This window comes from Tenrec ecaudatus, chromosome 6 (genome assembly GCF_050624435.1).
Source record: "Tenrec ecaudatus isolate mTenEca1 chromosome 6, mTenEca1.hap1, whole genome shotgun sequence".
NCBI lineage: Eukaryota > Metazoa > Chordata > Mammalia > Afrosoricida > Tenrecidae > Tenrec > Tenrec ecaudatus.
The window spans coordinates 123963056-123983837 of record NC_134535.1 but is presented as its reverse complement, the minus strand read 5'-3'; the positions used below and the strand labels follow the sequence as shown (position 1 = coordinate 123983837).

Genomic DNA, 20782 nt, shown 5'->3' with positions numbered 1-20782 from the left:
CAAGCCACATAATTTTTTGGGGGGACATCTTTAATTCTCCACTTTAGTACTGGGTAGGAGTGCTGGTGGTGGTGGGCTCTGATTCTCACGGTTGGCAGTTTGAAGCCACTAGCAACTCCGCAGGAGAAAGACTGGGCTGTCTACTTTTTAAACACATAGTCTTAGAAACCCACAGTGCATCACTGTGAGTCAGCATTGACTTGATGGCAGTGAGGTGAGTTAGTATTGGTTGAGCTCCAGGCCACACTCTTTGGTTCCTTGATGATATCTTAAAGACTTCACCTTAGTACTGGGTGTGAACCAGGCCACATCCTTTGTTTTCCTTAGATACACAGTGGTGCTACCACACAGTTCTATGTACATCATCTCATCTGGCAAGGCGGACTCTATTTTCCTCACTGAGCTTTTGATAGAAGCAAGAAGATCTATTGTGGCTTTTGGACATTTTGGGCTTCTGACTCTGGACCCAGCATTTGGCTCACCTCTGCCTAACTGTTGGAATTTGGATTGAGTATCACCCACCACCACAAATCCTACTGGGAATCATGTGAATATACAATAAATATTTATTCAATGGATGAAGAATCAGGAAAAATCTTGACCAGAAAAAAGAGTTTATTCATTACGAGATAAAACTCGTTTCTTCTATACTCTACAGGGGCTGTAGCAGAGCAGTTTGTTGATGTAGTCTTCAAGCATTTCCTTGATCTGTCACAGTGGAAATAAAGGAAATTAAGATGGATTTGGATTTCCTGGGCAGTGAATTTCTTTCTTTAGGTCTGAGTTGCATAATGTTACCTAATTACTACAGTAGAAAATAAGGTTCATTACAAATAATCAGTAAACAATCCTATGAATTGTCTGAATTTTGACAGCCAGTGTCCCTGTAAATGTATTCTTCTATAGTAATTCACAGTCTGAGCAACATGAAATCTATACAAACATTTAGTTAGAATTCTACCTATGGTATCACTAAGGTTGATATAAATCATGGTGTCATCCCTACCCCTAAGGAGCTTCTCTAGTACAAATCATGCAGAACCCTTAGTAATGTCTATTATCTATTTTAATCATAGTTATATGAACTAAAATAATAAAAAATTTAAATGTAGCATTTCTTAGATTATATGAATAAAACTCACTGTCATCCAGTTAATGTCAACTCGATTGTTTTGTAAAATCCTTCCACTATAAGTTGCATGGGATTACCTGTTGCTGTCAATATTCACAGCCGACAGAATTCTGTATAGGACTTCTGTAAGTTGGAATCAACTGGATGGCAGTGGGTTGGTTTGGTTTTGTTTGATTTTGGTTTAGTTCCATCATTCGTAAATGAGCAGAAACTTTTAACATTTTTTCTTTCAATTACTATTTCATTCTCAAAAAAGTAATTGATACAGGTTCACAAATACGAATTACCAGATGATTATAGCTAAAAGTAACGGATAATTTGACAAAACAAACCAGAAAGTATAGAAACACTGGCAGCTACAAAAACAACAGCATTTGTTTGTATTTTGTGCAGATGAAACTGTATGTTTAGAAACACCACTGTAATCGGCTAACAACGACAGCACATTAACCAACCAGCCAACCAAGCAAACAGAAACCTTGGCAAAAAAGACCAACCCCAATTCACTGCCATTGAGTTGATTCTGACTTGCAGCAATCCAGTAGACCAGAGTAGAAATGGCCCTTTGGAATTCAGAGGCTGAAGGTAGTGGTGGAGTTGTTTTGTTGTTCGTTTTTTCGTTTTGAAAGGTGCCGTCACGGAGTCCTGGTGTCATAGTGGGTTATGTATCGCACTGCTAACTACAAGGTTGGCATTTCAAACCTACCAGCTGCTCCACAAGGGAAAGATGAGACTTTCTACTCCTTAAAGATGATAGCCTCTGAAACCCAATGGGGGTAATTCCACTCTCTCCTTCAGTGTTGCTATGAGTGCGACTAAATGGCAGTGAGTTTGCATAGTAGAAAATTCATAAAATAATTGATCCTAGAGTTTTAGCCGTGTAGGTATACTGATGGCAGCAATTTGGATTTTCAAGATGTTTTTGTTACTATAACTAACTACAGTGACATTAGTGGAAATTACTGCAGAAACACGGCACAAACAATTTATTGTCATTTTGATGACATTCCCTTACTTGTCTGAACATCACTGAGACCATGGAGTTCATTTGGGGACAGGCTAATGGGGTTCTGATGCACTTAGAAGGAGGACTCATTGCTTACCTTTGCTACAGGGGGCGCTGTACTCAGCAATTGCAAAATCACCTGAAAAAACGAAACCAAAAATATTAAGGAACAACCTGGAAACCATTAGGGGAAGAGAAAGGGAAAAACAAGCACTTGTGGGATACAGCGCAGTGACGGGACCTGAGTGTGGGAAGAAGCACATCCTCTCAGGATGGAAGGATCATTCACTTGGCTCATTGCTTGAGGAATTTCATTACTGCCTTTCACACATGTTCTCTCTCCCTTGAACCTACAGTTTTGTAGGCTATTTTAGATGCCATACTTCACAAGCCCCTCTTATTGTCCTACAGACATACTGTGGTGGTGGCAGATACATTTCTACAAGAGTAGTTTCTACAATGTGGGCAGAGAAGAGAACCAGGAGCACTAGACTTCCTGCAGACAAAATGAAGGGATAAGAACATACAAGGTCACAAACAGCTCCGACACATCGGTCAGATCTACTGTTCTCTCATCAGGAATTTAGTTTCCCTGGGCAAAAGTCTCCCACTTACTTGTCTCGTAGTAATCGTAGACTTTCACGATGGCTGGTTTTAGATCTCTCACAGGGATGTCCTGCTGCACGGTGAAGGCCAAGCTCAGTGTCTGGTTTGTCACCTAGAAAGGAAGGAAGAATTAAACCATCTTCCAGGGACCTTTCGGTGCTCTTCTTTGGTTAAGTTCAAGGATTCATCTAGTATTGGGGGAAATCTTTTTATCAACTAGTAAGACACTACTGAGTCCTTATGTTGTACACAAAACCCTTACAGTAGACCAATAAGGAATTCCCCCACTGGTTTTTGAAATCACCAAAATGGCTTGGACGTTCTCATGAATTCCAGTATGCGGCTCTGGTCATAGGAGATGAACAATATTTCGACTCGATTGATTGGGTAGTCATGTTCACTTTAAAATACCCAGAGACTTGGTACAGTTATGCTCCTTGTGAAGATATTACTCTCACTAATTAAAGCCTTAAAGGCTGATAAAACAAACAAACAAACAAAGGCTGATATCAATATGGAAATGAATAAACTATGTTACAACATATAGCTATAAAATCGGATTTGTTTACTGATGGGGCTGTTCTCATAAATTTATGATCCAAGTCTTAGTTCAAATGGGAACTGTTTCTTTTTATATGGATGTGCTATGGTGGTGCTGATATAATAATTGATAACTTTTCAGGGGGCTTCCTCAGAGAGACTATGGTTTATATTTTTTCACAACTAGCCTGGCAGGCTCTCACCTTCTCCAGGTATAGCAAGACATGATTATTGCTGAATTCCGTCCGGCTTACAAGGTTAGCTCTTTCAAGCTGAAAAAAAAAAAATAAAGAAAAAAAAAGTGGTCACAAATGTTAATAAATAGCTACAACCCATGAGTTACATCTAAGAGAGAAAGGGGCTTTTATTGCCAAATTTAGCTTAAAGATAGACCATTTTCAAAAGTTCATAATGAGCAGACAACAATGTGCAAAATCTAAAATGAAAGGTAATCTGACCTCAGAATTAAATATTAGTATGACCTTTGTGTCAATTTGATTATCTGAAGAAAAGGGAGCAAAACACCCTAAACTTGGGAGTCGCTCATATGTGAAAGGCCAATTCACATTCTGTTCCTTGACGAACGAGCTTTTTCCCTCTTACTCTTAGAACACTCTCATTTTCCTTTGAACTCCTGTAATATTTATAATCAATGTGCCATTTTGTTTTGTTTTTTCCTGTTTGCTTTTTTTCAGCTGGTTTAAGTGGAAACACATTTTCTTTTCCATCGGAGCTTATGGAGGCAGGAACCTACTGATATTTTCTTCTTCTTGTCACCACTCCTACCAGCCTGTGATGCAAATGCAGGGGGTCCATGTAAACATGTTACATTACAATTTTCCATTTGAAAAAGGTATAATTCTCTGATATGGAGCTAGGTGGCGATACTGGGTAAGCATTGGACTGCTAACCTCAAGGGCAGCTGTTCAAACTGAACAGTCACTCCACAGGCTATCTGCTCCCAGAAGGCCCCCCGCCCCCACCCGAAAAATAAAGATTCACAAAGCCTTGGCCCACGGCATATAGTGTCTGCCATGAGTGAATCAACTTGATGACAGTGGGGGTTGGGTTTGGGTTTATGATTCTTTGATGGAAGTTGACTTAGAAATATTTCAGTGCTAGCATTTTCCTGTTCTGGGGGATAATAGCACATGAAATAAAGTATCATTTCCTGGGCTTATAGTAAACCTACCATTTTCAATGTTGGTTTCAGGGGAATGAAACCAGACACCATCTTCACATCAGCAATCACCATGTTGGAGGCAGGGCGGCTTCCTGTGTAGCTGAAATCCCAGGAAGGAAGCAAGGAAGGAATTAGGGCTGTCTGTGTTATTAGACATCCCCCTTTTCTCCATATAGAGTAATTACGCAGAAGTTCTGAAAGCTGCATTCAAGTCTTTCTTAATATCCTACACCAATGATTTAGACAATTGGCCGTGTCTCTGCATTGGCAGGGCTCTTGTTAAAGCCACAGAGACCAGGGCCTGTGCTAGACTGGCTGAACCAAAAATCCATGTATGCGAATCTGTGTTTTAAGAAAAAAACTTTACAAGTGATGCTGATCTTGGGTCTGAGACCTCTAGTTATATACATTTTATCTTGATGTTTTTCCTGAATAGCATTCTCAACAAGTAATAAAATCCTTTGCGGATAGATACTTTTTGGGGGGCAAGTCTGGTCACTACTTAAATGTTGCCATATATATTGGCATTTTTCTGGAAATATCATTTTAAATAGAATCTGAGATTTATTTATCCCTTACGGCCAGAAGGAATTTTAACAGAGAGTCTTCCTTCTATTCAAACTTTTCAAGAATTCTCCATTTCCATTATAGATTGACCAAGAATATTGTAGGATTCTTAGATTACATTAGAAGGAATTCTGATCGGTGATAAGAGATGATGTTCTTTATTTATTTAGGGGAATTTTTCGTCATGCCATAATGAGGATGGCTAAGAATAGCTCTTAAGAAATTCTGTGTTGTCCCTAGAGGAGAGGGCATTGATTTTTCAACAAATGTGCAAATATTGATAGTCACACTGCTTGACTAACTGAGACATCCCATTTGGGTGATGGCTGCTGTCCGCAGAACTGAATACATCGGTGATACACTCAGAAGGTCTTACCTGACATTTATGGAGACCTGGAAGCTGCTATGAGCCTTGGCTCCATCACAAGTCTCGGGCAGAGTGTGCACCTTCAAAGCAAATGGGAACACCTCCTTCCCTGGGAGAACATTGTACTTCAAGGATGTCTAGGGAATATCAAAGAAAGAAAAAGAAAATCAGTTTTTATCGCTCTTCCTCACATTCCTCTCAACTACTTTGACAGAAATTTGCTTGATCACTTGTCCAGTTAGAATTCTTTAGTAAGCAGAGTTACCGTGCACCCTCTGCTCACATGTCTCCCAGGGGTCCTACCTGGATGTAAACACATCTGTCGCCGGTCACTTTGGCATTATATTCTCCGGGCACCTCTGGCAAGGAGATCTGCTGTAGCAGCAGCTTGTTGTTGTTGTCCACTTGGAAATGAGTGGAAAAGCTCTTTGAATTCTTAACAGTCACCTGTGCGGCTTTCCCAGTGCTGGAGAAAGTGGCTGCTCCGTATCTGGACAGGGCATGGAGGGCCACCACTGTGTCCTGAAGGAGACAAGCAAGGGAATCTGCTCAGATATGGTATGGTTTGGAGGGCTGGGCTAAGTTCTTTGCTAATTGCCACAAAGGAGATTGGGTAGTTTTCTTTCCTCATGACAAATGCTGGAGTTCTAATATTAAAACGGATTATGATCATTAGATAAGATGTCAGAACCATAATATTTACATATTATTTTATATCTCAGAAGATGGATCTTTTTTTTCAATATGTGAGATGTAGAACATGGCTAGTGGTGGATTTAGAATGTGGAGCTAGTAGAAAGGTGTTTTTTTTGGTTGTTTGTGGGAAAATCCCCTTATCTTTTCATTCCATAGTCCCCAGAACTTTGTGATGCCCACTTGTTTATATTAGGGGATTATTCCTGCCATTACTTTGGCTTCGATGTCTTACTTAGCAACTGTGGTAAGATTTGCTACCTACCCCTCAACCAAAGTTCAATTTGAATCCTCATATTAATCTTTGCTCCACTGCTGGTGTCAATGCCTTGGGAGGAACCCAAGTGCTTAACAGTCATGATCAAGATGTGGTTTGATAGGCCCAAGCCGAGCTATGTTGATACCTCCCCAGAAGAATTTAATACAGAGCGCAGCACTGAAGATATAGCCAGGAGAGAGTGGCAGGTCTGTCCAGACCACACAGATATGAGAGAGGGAGAGGGAGAGGCAGAGGAAGTAGAAGAGGGAGAGAGAGAGAACTGCATCCTGGCCCATCAAGTCCTGGGATGACATCCCTGCTCTGAGCAGTCATGCACAGAGAGGACCTTAGGGCCAGCCCCATCACAAGACACAATGTTCCCTCATTGACCCATAGTGCTATGGGACTGCACTGGAGACACTGGGCAGAAAGTGTGCCTGGTCTGCCCCACGCACAGCGGGGTGAAACGTGAAGGGAGTGCAACAGGGCAGCAAGGGGAGCAAAGTAACCAAGTCCCCGAGGAATCTTAAAAATAGACTTCTGACTCGGGGAACAGGGTTTGGCACCTCATCAGACCCGATCAGAAGGCACTCATCAGGGTCAGCAGACAGACCTGGAACTACCTTTCTTGTTTTTCTTTCTTTTGTTCTATGTCTGTCTATATAAGATAGGGGGCACAAACAATCCCGAGGAGAAAACAGTGGGATGGTGGTCCCAGGGGAGAATGGGAGAGGATGGGGTGGGAAGGGGGGGACAGGGAGCCAAAAGGTTCAGGGATGAAGGAAAAAGAGGAGATCTAAAAATGATGGCAAGGAGGCCTGGTGGGGTTTGCTCAAGTGCAATATATCCAAAGAGGAATTACTGAGAGAGGAGTGGCGGGTGAGCATGATAGTGGGACAGGAGGAAGGTGAAAAGAAATATAGGAAAGAAGTAGGAAGCAAAAACTATCTATAGAGTTATAGCTATAGGCATGTATATATGTAAATATATTAATTTATAATTAAAGGGATAGAGGCCAATGTACATATATTTATTTGTTAAGTATTAAGATAGCAGACAGCCTTTGGGCCTCTACTCAAGGCCTCCCTAAACACAAGAACACTTTGTTCTAATAACCTGGCACTCTTTGATACTCACAAAGAGTGTATCCTGACATGTTCACTGAAGACGAAATGGATGCATAAGCAAATGTGGTGAAGAAAGTGGATGGTGCCCAGCTATCAAAAGATATAGTTTCTGTATCTTACAGGCTTAAAGTTAAACAAACGGCCATCCAGCAGGGAAGTAACAAAGCCCACATGGAAGAAGCACACCAGCCTGAGAGATCATGAGGTGTTGATGGATCAGGTATTAGGCATCAAAAGATAAAAGATAAGCAATTATATCGATGTGAAAGAAGGGGGTTGGAGTGGAGACCCAAAGTCCATCTGTAGACAATTGGACATCCTCTTACAGAAGGGTTACAAAGAAGGGACAATTCAACCAGGATGCAGTATAGCGTCGATGAAACACTATACCCCTAGTTCCTGAATGATTCTCCCCACCCCCACCCCCCTACCATGACCCAGTTCTACCTGGCTAGACTGGAGTAAACACATTGGTACAGACAAGAGATTTCAACACATGGAATTCAGGACTGATAAAACCTTCAGGAAGAGTAGTGGGAGCAGAAATATCATGGGGGGGGATAGTGGGGTGGGGGAGGGGAAGGTGCAGAAAGGGGGAACCCATCACAAGGTTAGATATATAGCCTATCCCCAGGGGGACGAATAACAGAGCTGTGGGTAAAGGGAGACAATGGACAGTGTAAGACATGAAATTACAACAATAATATATAATTGATCAAGGACTCACAAGGGAGGCAGGGTGGAAGATGAAGAGAGAAAAAAGAGGAGCTGGTGCCAAGGGCTCAAGGAGAGAGAAAATATTTTGGAAATGTTGATGGCAACATATGTACAAGGGTGCTTAATACAATTGAATGGTGGATTGTCATAAGATTTGTAAGAATCCCCCCTCCCCAATAAAATGATTAATTAAAAAAGTGTGGTTTGATTTCTCCAAAAGAAATAAAATATAAGTAACTATGATTATTTTGTGGATTAGGAACCCTTTTCCGTGGCTTCTATTTTTAAAATTGGGAGCATTTCCTGTATTTAGTGATTTGCGCTTGGCATGCTATATTCTCAATTCTCATCAACATTCAGCCTAATGGACAGCCTTCAAAAAATAAGTCCCTAAGAAATAAATGGTTGATGTTTGAACACAGTCATTATAAAAAATTCAGATGTAAAAAAATAAGAGACAAAGGAAGGGGCACCCGATTGCCACATTTTTCTTTCTCCTTGAGGATAGTTACACTGACTTCTCAGTTTTCTGGAGATAAACATTTCTCTCATGTACATAAAGACATTGAGTGTTTTCCAAAAAGATGTTCTAAAATTGATTGTGGTAATGATTGTACAGCACAGCTCTTCTTGATATGATGAACTATCGAATTATATGATAGGTGGATGAAGTGCCAATAAAACTGTTTAAAAAAAAATGAACCCGAGTCCTCATCTCGATACTGGATTATCTCAGTGTAGTAGGCTCAGGAATCTGAATGAATAAAGAGAGTTCTTAGGCTCCTGCTAACCAGTATTAAGAGATGGAGGGGAGAACATGAAATGTGTAAAGAAGCCATCTAAAGTAGAACTAAGAATGGGAGATTTGTAAAGAGAGATGGTTGGGTTTGCGTTGTTTCTGGGAGCAGTTTCGAAAGGAACCGTAGACCTTCTACAGGGATTGCAGGAGGTTTTCTTGTCTGCTCCACTGTGGCTGTTGACCACAGAGCCTGGGTGTCCCACTACTTGGTCTAGGGAGGTACGCTTGTGCGACACAGGAGACTGTTAGTAACTGGGTGAGCACCAGAATCCCTAGCATTTTTTTAGTACTCTGACTTTCATTGCCCCTCATTTCTTACTCTCTCTGAATTCTAAGCTCTTCTTTTCTTCTCCAAACCTATCGCTGCCTCACGCTCAAGTAACAGGCTTCGGCACAACACAGACCTGGGTGGAGGAGAAGCCCCCATGGGAATTCTGTTGCTTTGTGATCCAATTCACGATGCGGGAGGCAGCCGTGAGCTCCTCTGAGGACAGGGCGTGCTGGGTGGTGAGGTAAGCTAGGAGCCCATAGGCCGTCATCTCCACTTCAGCAGAGGAAGCCTGCGGTTGGTAGAAATGCTCCACAGGTGCCTTGGGTTTCTGAGGCCGTGCCCAGTGGATGGAATTACCTGACCACGAGAAAAAGGGATTTATAAGGGACTGCATATGCATATGTAATTTAAGACCCAAGTAGCAAAACCAGAACTGAAATGAGAGCTGCTTTCTTATTATGATGGTTCAGATCTCATGTAGACACCTTTCATTTGATAGAGAAGTTAACTTACTGCACTTCAGCAGGGTGAAGCAAGGAATAATGCCGGTAGTTAATAGTTCTATAGCATGAGGGTAATTTGGAAAGGCTGTGGAAAAATTCGACTATCTTTTAACTCTATTTCTCCACAAACTTTTTAAAGCCCTCTGGCCTTCATGTATGTTGTGGGCTCTTTTAAGAGTTTTACATGTCTTGAGTCCTGTAAACCCGTACCAACCGTATGAGGGGAATACTGCTACGGTACCTATTTTGCTGACACTGAAACACAAACAAGCGAAGTTACTTAGTGAGCCTTTACTAAGTCCTCACGTAGTATGTTTTAGCGTGAGGACACACACCCAGAAAGTCCCCGAAGATTGAGATCCCAGCTACGCTGCTACATGGTCTCTCAGGTCTTGATGTTCGGTTTGATGTAGAAGGCCTAGATTTTACAGTGGGAGCCCTGATGGCACAGTGGGTTACACAGGAGGGTGCTAACTGCATGGTCAGCAGTTTGAAACCACCAGCTGCTCCTCGGTAGAAGGATGAGGCTGTCAACTCCTGTAAGGATTTGCAGTTTCAGAAACCCACAGGGGTACATCTACCCTGTCCTATGGGGTCGTTTTCCTCGAGTCAGTGTCGACTATGTGAATGAGCGAGTGAGATGGTACAATGGGACTTGATAAATAGGCGAAGAAAAGGGATCACACGAGACAGGGGGAGAGTTTTGTTTTGTTTTGCTGTGTAATTTGCAATAGAGAGGGTGTGGGTGGGAGACACTCCTTGGCTTGTGCACTCACCTTCTTTCACAGCTTCCTTCTCAAGTGATGTGAGCACCTCTCTCCTCCTGTCCTGGTTACCTGCCAGGGCAAAAGCATAGGCCAACAGTGCCTTGGTGTAGACATGGCTCCCGTGGGCTCCCTCCTGGGCTAACTTCCAGGCTGAGTCCAAGCAGAACAGGGCATTTCGGACAACGGGATGCTGGGAAGAGAACAAGGATGCTCGTAACTATGTGCCCAGAGTTGTTAGCATCTCTAGGTAAGCACACAGGTCTGAGCAAGGAGGCAATGATGTTTTTCAAATACACTTGTCCATCTACTCTCATTTTTTTGGATCGAGAAAACAGTATTTTAAAAATTGGTTATTTTCACATTGAGGTTGTTGGGAATTCAGTGGTAGAATTCTGGCTTCCCGTGTAGGAGGAGATCTGCTTCTATTCCAGGCCAATGCAACTCAAGTGCAAACACCGCCCAAGTGCCAGTCGAGGCTTTCATGTTGCTATGATGCTGAATCAACAGAGCTTCCAGACTAAGTTGGACTAGGAAGAAAGGTCTGGCTAAAATATGTCTAAAATATCAGACAGGGAAAACCCTGTGGATCACAGCAGACTGACCCTGTTGTGCATGAGCAGCTGGTGCAGGCCTACTGTGCGCCGAAGAAGCTGAAGCAGCAGCAACACCAACAGTAGAACCCTCCATTACCTTGACTCCCACCCAGAAGAAACCAGGATGTGTCTATGGATAGAGATGTGGGCCAGGCTCCTGCTGCCCTGCCCACTACAGGAAACTGCCAGCAGCCAATCTGCATGGAGGCCTCTTGGGACACTCACAGGCCTTCCAGACTCGAGTAGACAAAGAACTTACATGTGAAGAGGGTTTGCTTGGCCAGAAAAGAGGGCAATACATTGAGGGCAGAGGATGGCAGCACCCTGGGTACACATGTTCTTCTCTGGATTCCCTTGGATATCTGGAAGCCCAGGCGGGAGGGCCATACTGGGGTCTGGCAGGACCTCTCTTGGTGCCTGCTGGCCCGGCACATTGGGGCAGACACAGTCCGGTCTGACCACATGATTGGCCAGAGGAATCATCACGGTCCTGGACAGCACATAGCCCACGGCCAAGCAAGGGGGTACAGGGCCCCACTCTTTTGTCTGTGGGCTCCAGAAGCAATGTCTGGCCTAGATCCCAGTCGTCTCGGCAACTTGTGGTAACTCACAAAAGTGACAAAATAGAGACTATGCATTTAGAATTCGTGTGTGTGTGTGTGTGTGTGTGTGTGTGTGTGAAGGGGTGAGGAGAGGACAAATAGCACAGGAGCATCACTGAGGAAATGTAACTCTTTTGTGCTTTTTTTCACCAAATCTGCTGTTCATCTGGGAAGCATTTGGCATGGTATGGAAAGAAAGCCGATATTTGGGTTCTAGAAAAGGTGATATTCCATACAACAGGGAAACAACTTCTTGGTATCCAGAACTGCATGTGATTCATCAGGGCAAAGAGATGGTACTTACAGTGACTGGGAGAGGAATTTCCAGAAGGGCGATGGTGATATAGGCAGAGAGGGTCACTTCATCGTCTACTCCACCCTGTAAATATTGAAGAGAGACTTCTATAATTCAATTTATGACAATGTTCTTACTCAGTACATCCTGCTGTGTCGGGGAATTTATTCTTATCTGTATCAATTACTAGGTGGTAAAATATCAAAACCAACTTAATTCTATTCTTCTTTCTTTGTGCTGGAAGACAGACAGGGTTTTCTACTCTCATAAAGAGGTACAGTCTTGGAAACCCACAGGGACAGTCCTACCCTGCCCTACAAGGTTGCTATGAGTTGGCATCAACTCAATGGCAGTGAATTTTGTTTTATTCATTTTGAGGGGGGGGTGCTATCCATGTTTTATTTTCCTCTGATAACTTCCCTTAGGAATTTTTTAGTTATTAATTTTCATCACTCTTGTGGCCATCACCATGGACAGAGTAAGTTTGGGGACAGTTCACCTTAATGGCATTGTTGAGCAGTGACCCTGAGCTCCTAAAACAGCCATTGTCTCTCTGCTTCTGGGAGAGCCAGGTGAGGGCTTGGGTAATGTGCGCTTCATCAATGAAGGTGAAAGCCCGAGACTGGGCAAACGTCTTCAGTACAAATGCTGTGAGCCTGAGGGATGCAAGGGTGGGGTAAAGAAGATATTTATGTTGTTACAATGTTAACAGGCTTTGGGGGCTACTTCTTACATTGGTATGACTCCTCTCATAGAAATCCTGTGTAAGTAGAGCGCCCATCTCCCTTTAGTCTCTTGCTTAATCTGTTAGCTCTGGGATTCCCTTTCTTTTTTTTTTTATTAAACATTTTATTAGGGGCTCATACAACTCTTATCACAGTCCATACATATACATACATCAATTGTATAAAGCACACCTGTACATTCTTTGCCCTAATCATTTTCTTTTTTTTCCTCCTCTTTTTTTACATTTTATTAGGGACTCATACAACTCTTATCACAATCCATACATATACATACATCAATTGTATAAAGCACATCCATACATTCCCTGCCCCAATCATTCTCAAAGCCTTTGCTCTCCACTTAAGCCCTTTGCATCAAGTTTTCTTTTTTCCCCCTCCCTCATGTGCCCTTGGTAATTTATACATCGTTATTTTGTCATATCTTGCCCTATCCGGAGTCTCCCTTCCCCCCCTTCTCTGCTGTCCCTCTCCCAGGGAAGAGGTCACATGTGGATCCTTGTAATCAGTTCCCTCTTTCCAACCCACTCACCCTCCACTCTCCCAGCATCGCCCCTCACACCCTTGGTCCTGAAGGTATCATCCACCCTGGATTCCCTGTACCTCCAGCCCTCATATGCACCAGTGTACAGCCTCTGTCCTATCCAGCCCTGCAAGGCAGAATTCGGGTCATGGTGGGATTCCCTTTCTGACTCACTTTCTTATTGCTAGTAGTCTAAGTGCTTCTATCTTTACTTATTTTTTTTGACTGAATTTGAAATCTTTCTCCTTTTGGAAGATTCCCTTCAGGTGACTGAATCTCTCACATGCCACTCTCATAGGCAAGAGCTTCTTTGTCAGGGAACTATTGGACTGCGCATTGTAAGACTGTCTGGTCAAACCTCCCAGCCATTCTTTGTGAGATGAGGCTATCTGTTCCCGTACAGATTTACGAAGCCCCAGAATTGGGTTGGAATCGACGCTATGGCGTTGAGTTTTGTGCAATAGTTCTATGCTTTAGACTTAAAAATATAACATTTCTTATCATTGCCTCCTAATTTCTTTACTTCAGTTAAAGCTGAGTGTGATATAAAAATCATAGCATAAGCTGAAGTTGAGATGGTTTCTCAAGAAGGTGACAATATGTTCACTGGTCATATTCATAAACCCAAACCAAACAAAGAGAAACCAAACTCATAGTTGTGGGAAATATCACAGAAGGAATAGCTTATTAACAGGATGAATTTGAGGAACAAGCCCAATATGCAGCTATTTGAAGCTCAGAGTTTCTGCTTAGCATACAATTGTCATGGTGCACACGAAGAACCAGCGTAAGAATAAGAACTCAAAAATTGCCTTCCTCTCACCATGTGTTTCCTGGGTTCCTGCCATACTGTTCTCCAAAGGTGCTGTAGGAACCATCATAGTGCTTGTAGTTCAGCTGTCTCTGGTACCCTGAGCGAAAACGTTTATGAAATAATCTGACAGATTAATGTGCATACTTAGGCTGGAGACGTTACCCAACCACCCTGCCCTCTTTTGTGATCTTTCCTGTTGTTGCTTTGGAGGGTTTTGCGCTCTAAACCATTTATTGGCTAGTCACCATGAAAAGGACGACCATGGTGTTAGTACTTAGAGATAAGCAGCAATTCAGACTTACTGGGAATCCACTGAGAATGACATTGTGGAGTTTGCACTCTCTATCCAGTTACTCACCGGCGGCCAGGTAGCCAATTGCCTGTGACTTGATCTCTGGCGTCAGCTGCTGGGTTTCATTGAGATAGTTCAGCACATAAATGTTAGGAGCAAAGAGGACCATGTTCTGTTCCCCACAGCCATAGGGCATCTGGAGGAGGTTTTGTATATTTTTCATGGCAGAACCTAATATGTCTCCTAGAAAATGAGAGAGATGTGAAGCCGTCAAAACTAGAGATTATAATCCACCACAACCATTTAGAACAAATGGATAATAAACTGAGGTCAAGAAATGAGAATTTTTAGGAAAGGTAAAGAAGGGAGGAAGAAATAAATTAAAACTGCAGCTGCTATTTTGATGATAATGGAAAAGGAATATAGTGGAAATTATTTAGTGTAAATCCGCTAGGGACTGGAGACTTACCCAAAATGGAGACAGAGGCTCTGGGAGATTCTTCCACCACATTTGGTGGCACCTTAAAGGATAATACTTCAGATAACTCAGCACCTTGAGAAAAAACATCAACCATAATGAAAATTATAGCCACTACATTTCTTCCTGAAGAACACTAGGACTATGACATAGATATAAATGTTTTCTAAAAAAACAGCCCTCTCTTAATATTCTAGTTCTTTATATTTTGGATGACTCTATATAGAATTATGCACCATAAGACAGCCTATGTCGGTCCCAAGATGGCTATCACAAGACAGTGCCCATTTGCAACCTCTTTACTTAATTGTTGTATGAATCTTAAAAGTCTGTATGTATTCATAAGCAAATCAAAAATCATCAAAGTGCTCCTAAATTCTACAAGAATACATCCTTTCTTTTTTTTTTTTAAACAATTTATTGGGGCTCATACAATTCTTTTCACAGTTCATACATATACATACATCAATTGTATAAAGCACATCTGTACAGTCTTTGCCCTAATCATTTTTTTCTCTTTTCTTCTTTTACATTTTATTAGGGACTCATACAACTCTTACCACAATCCATACATATACATACATCAATTGTATAAAGCACATCCATACATTCCCTGCCCCAATCATTCTCAAGGCATTTGCTCTCCACTTAAGCCCCTTGCATCAGGTCCTCTTTTTTTCCCCCTCCCTCCCCATTCCCCCCTCCCTCATATGCCCTTGGTAATTTATACCTCGTTATTTTGTCATATCTTGCCCTATCCGGAGTCTCCCTTCCCCCCTTCTCTGCTGTCCCTCTCCCAGGGAAGAGGTCACATGTGGATCCTTGTAATCAGTTCCCCCTTTCCAACCCACTCACCCTCCACTCTCCCAGCAGAATACATCCTTTCTTCTAGCAAATTTCACACAGATGCTATTTTTATGTGAGCCTTAGCAAGGAGGATAAGGAGTGAATATGGGTAGTAATTAACTTATTGAAAATACCCCTCCCCAGGAAGGTGGGGGGAAAAAGGGGGAACCGATCACAATGACCTACCTATCACCCCCTCCCAGGGGGGTTGGACAACAGACAAGGGGGTAAAGAGAGACAGCAGACAGTACAAGACATGAAAAAATTTATAAATTATCAAGAGTTCATGAGGGAGGAAGGGAGGGGGAGGGAAAGGAAAAATGAAGAGCTGATATCAAGGTCTCCAATTGAAAGAAAATGCTTTGAAAACGATGATGGCAACGTATGTACAAAAGTGCCCGAGACAATGGATGTATGTATTAATTGTGATAAGAGTTGTACGAGCCCCCAATAAAATGATTTATATACAAAAAAAGAAAAGAAAAAGAAAATACCGCTCTCCAGAAGAATGCACTACAGAGGACAGCCCGGGGAGAGGGGAGGGTCTGCTCAGATCACAGGGAGAAAACTAAGAGAGAGAGAGAGAGAGAGAGAGAGAGAGAGAGAGAGAACTGAAGCCTGGTCCACCAAGTCCCGAGTATGACACTCTTGCTCAGAGCAGCCAATACACAGAGAGGATTGTGGGGCAGGCCCCACCATGAGACACAACATCCCCTCCATGACAGTGTGAGCATTGTGTCAGGTCTGACACCATCCCCCAAGGTGAAACACGAAGTTAGCGCCACAGAGCAGCAAGGGGATTAAAGCAATGAAGTCCCCTGAGGATTTCCCAAAATTGATTTTGGGAGGCAGGGCTTGGCACATCATCAGACTTGATTGAAAAACGTTCATAAGGGTCAGCAGGCAGACCTTGAACTATACATAGGCTTTTCCTTTCTTTTCTTTTCCCATGTCTATCTATGTAAGATAGGCAGAATAAACACTCCTGAGGAGAAAACAATGGGGGAGTCATGGGAGAGGGGAAGGTGGGGGAAAGAGGGGGGCAGTGGGGGAACCGATAAAACCAGGGACAAAGTTACACCAGGAGATCTAAAATCGATGGCGAGGAGGGTGTAGAATACCTGGTGGGGTTTGATCAAGTGCAGTGCAGCTGAGAGGAATTACAAAGAGTTGAATAAAGGTGGAACGTGATAGTGGGACAGGAGAAAAGTAAAAGGAAATAGAGGAAAGAATTTGGAGGCAAAAGACACTTATAGAGGTATAAATATGGGTACATACATATGTAAATATATTTATATATAACGATAGGATATAGGTCTATGTACATATATTTATATGCTAAGTATTGAGGTAGCAGATGGACACTGGGCCTCTAGTCAAGTACTCCCTCAATGCAAGAATCATTTGTTCTAATAACCTGGCATTCTCTGATTCTCACCTTCCCCACATGATCACTGAAGTAAAAATGGGTACATAAGCAAAAATGAAGAAAGGTGATGGTGCCTGGCTATCAAAACATATAGTGTCTGGGGTCTTAAAGGTTTGAAGATAAGTAAGCAGTTATCTCACAGGGAAGCAACAAAGCCCACATGGAAGAAGTACACCAGCCTGTGTAATGATGAGGTGTCAACAGGATCAGGTATCAGGCATCCGAACACCCCAAACAAGCAATCATATCGATGCAAAGGAGGGGTGCTGGAATGGAGACCTAAAGCCCATCTGTAGACAATTGCATATCCCCTCACAGAAGGGTCACAAGGAAGGGACCAGCCAGTCAGAGGGCAGTATAGCACTAACGAAACACACAACATTCCTCTACTTCTTTAATGGTGTCCTCCCACCCCCCATTATCATGACCTCAGTTCTACCTTAGAAATCCTTCTAGACCATAGAATATAGACTGGGATGGATAAGAGCTCTAGACACACGGAATCCAGGACAGATAAACCCCTCAGGAACAGTAATGGGAGTAGCAATACCATGAGGGTCAGGGGAGGGGGGAAATCGGGGGAGAAAGTTGAGAAAGGGGAGCCAATCACAATGATCAATGTATTAACCTCCCTCACCCCCAGGGAGATGAACAACAGAAATGTGGGTGAAGGAAGACAGTGGATGGTGTAAGTTATGAAAATAACAATAATTTATAATTTAGCAAGGGTTCACCAGGGTGAGAGGTTGGGGAAGGAGAAAAAAAGGGCGGGGGGGGGGGGGGAATTGATCCCAAGGGCTCAAGTAGAAAGAAAATGCTTTGAAAACGATGATGGCAACATGTGTACAAATGTGCTCGATACATGGATTGCATGTATTGTTATAAGAGTGTAAGAGCCCCCAATACAATGAAGTATTAAAAAAAGAAATAAAATAAATGTTGCTAATGAGCACATCTATTGCCATTTTAAATTTTAATGAATCTCATGAAAATGAAAAAGATAATTATAGTGTTTATCTTCATAATGCATCCCTTTTTCATAAAATGAATATTACAACTTTTGTAAGAAAACAGACACAAACTTAAATGACAAATGATTAAGTGCAAGAAAATATTTGCAACGTATTTAACAGATAAAAAAGCCAGCTCTTATAAATCAGTGAGCAAAAGAAAACCTTCTACACACTTGAATTGGCAAAGGATAAGAAAGGAATGTATAAACATATAAAAATAATCTCATTCTCCTTTGTGATTAAGAAAAAACAAATTAAAACGAATATTCATTTCATGTACATTTTGGGCAAACATTAAAAATCTTGAAGTAACAAACGATGGGGCCCATGTAGGGAAATGAATACTGATGGAAAGAGAAATTCACTTACGTCAGCAGTTCTCAATCTGTGGGCTGCGATCCCTTTGGGGTCAAATGACCCTTTCACAGGGGTCACCCGATTCATAACAGGTAGCAAAATTAAAGTTATGAAGTAGTAACAAAAATAATTTTCTGGTTGGGGGTCACCACACATGAGGAACTGTACTAAAGGGTTGTGGCATTAGGAAGGTTGAGAACCACTGGCTTAGATAGTAAAGAGATTTTTAAAAATTATTTCTATTAAAATGAAGACTAAGCATACTGCTTGTTACTCAGTAATTTTTCATTTTGGTATCTATCCTAGCTGTAATTGCCTGCATACACAGGGAAGCTATTATTTTTTTAATTTTACTAAACACAGAGGAAACCAATATAGAAATGTCTAAAAATCAAAGCAGAACTGTGGTATATTGAAAATATGGAATCTTATTTAGTGATGAAAAGAAATTACATCGATCTATCATGAAACAGGGAGATTCTAAGAGGGCTGCTAATTTAAATAAATATCATATGCCATTTATGTGACCACCCACACAAACAGATTCGCTTCCACATGTGATTGCTAAAGGCATATGGAAGATCATTAGCCCCCATGGACATCTCGTTGATTCTGCTGCCTGGTGGACCTGCAGAGGGTTTCTGAGACTGAACATCTCTGTGGAAGCAGAGAGTTTTGTCTTTCTCCTTTAGAGTGGCTGGTGGTTTTGAACCACTGACCTTGGAGTTACCAGTCCCAAATTAACCCCCCCTCCCCCGAATATGAGGGAAGTTAAAAAAGTGGTGGAAGAAATACCTTTATCATTAATCCCATTTCCTCATGAATGTGTGAATCCCCTCATCCATATGATGGGGATTATATTTTTTACATTATTAGCCGTTTGCTTCTGATGACCTGCATAACAACTCTGGTAAGACTTTCCAACACTCAATCAGAGTTCAGTTTGACTCCTTAAACGCTGCTGCGGCTGCTGGGAACCAGGCCGTGAGAGAAACTCAGAGTCTTAGCAGACTCCTTATGGATGGACATTACTGTATTCCTTCAATAGGCCACTCAATATGCCTTGAAAATATTACAACAAGGCGACCATTATTTAATATTCTGCTCTGTTTTTTAATCACACAGGTAATAGTGAGTTTTTGTAAATTTATTATTTGTTCCCATTATTATTAGTAGTCTTTGAAGTTTTTGTTTTATTGGGGGCTCTTACACCTCTTATCACAATCCATACATATATCCATTTTGTCAAATATATCTGTCCATATGTTGTCTTCTTTTCAAAACATTTTCTTTCTACTTGGGCTCCTGGCATCAGCTCCTCATCTGTTATTATTTTATATTTATTATGGGGATAAGAATGTGTTTTTATATCCCTTGGTAAGTAATCAAAGTACTTGACATTAGCTAAAGACACATGAAGGGGTGGGAAGGAAGATGGAGTCTAGGTAGGGCACCTGCCCTGTGCTCCTGTTGCTAGATCAGAACATTGAGAGGTAAGGAGGCCAATAGTGGGAGGCCAGGAGCTAGAAATAGCATCCTAGAGAACTAGTGTCTGTGGCTCAGATCTCCCCTTGCAATTTTCACCCACGGATCCATTCCAGGACTTGCTCTGGCGCTCCTAGGTCACAGGCCTGCCCGGTGCGGTGCGGTGGTGGGTGTGTGTTCCCCTCAGCCCTCACTAGGTCCCGGGGTATGGCAGTCGCCCCCACTCCTGCGCCAGAGATCGGAGACCTGATAACGTCCTGCAATTTCCCCGGACTGCTGTCCTAGGGTGGGCATACAATTCAGGCCCATGGAGAGCCTCTGAAAAGTAGCCACCAGGGCTAACTCTGGAGTCCCCGCTCTGCTCCCCTCTCCACTCACGCATTTGCCGCCTTGGCACCTCCTCTCCCTGCCCAGAAACTGAGAGGCTGCAGGGTCTGTCACCTTGCCCCCAGCTCCACGAGTGGCCTGCCGGAGTGGGTACTGACATGTAGTTAAACTCGACCTTGCTGCCATCGGAGAGGCTCTAGGACAGTGGTTCTCAACCTTCCTCCTGCCGCGACCCTTTCTTACAGTTCCTCATGTGGTGGTGACCCTCACACCATACAATTATTTTCGTTGCTACTTCATCACTGTCATTTTGTTACTGTTATGAATCGGGCGACCCCTGTGAAGGGGTTGTTCAACCCTAACCGGGTCGCGACCCACAGGTTGAGAACCGCTGCTCTAGGGCATCTACCTGCGGCAGAGACCGATAGCCACAGCTGGTGGACCTAAC

General features: G+C 42.5%; 1 protein-coding gene across 1 annotated transcript in view; it reads right to left on the bottom strand.

Moving 5' to 3' along the window:
* Nucleotides 1-585: 585 nt before the first annotated feature.
* The window catches only part of A2M (alpha-2-macroglobulin), a 64033-nt gene continuing 43836 nt past the window's right edge, over nt 586-20782 (bottom strand). Inside the window, exons 24-37 of the mRNA XM_075553359.1 lie at nt 14869-14952; nt 14466-14642; nt 14117-14204; nt 12527-12683; nt 12037-12111; nt 10547-10727; nt 9401-9624; nt 5705-5923; nt 5411-5538; nt 4477-4567; nt 3488-3556; nt 2754-2856; nt 2236-2277; nt 586-596 (exon numbers count right to left, since the gene is read on the bottom strand). Coding sequence (XP_075409474.1) covers nt 586-596; nt 2236-2277; nt 2754-2856; nt 3488-3556; nt 4477-4567; nt 5411-5538; nt 5705-5923; nt 9401-9624; nt 10547-10727; nt 12037-12111; nt 12527-12683; nt 14117-14204; nt 14466-14642; nt 14869-14952 — 1649 coding nt within the window. The remainder of the gene's footprint in view (nt 597-2235; nt 2278-2753; nt 2857-3487; nt 3557-4476; nt 4568-5410; nt 5539-5704; nt 5924-9400; nt 9625-10546; nt 10728-12036; nt 12112-12526; nt 12684-14116; nt 14205-14465; nt 14643-14868; nt 14953-20782) is intronic.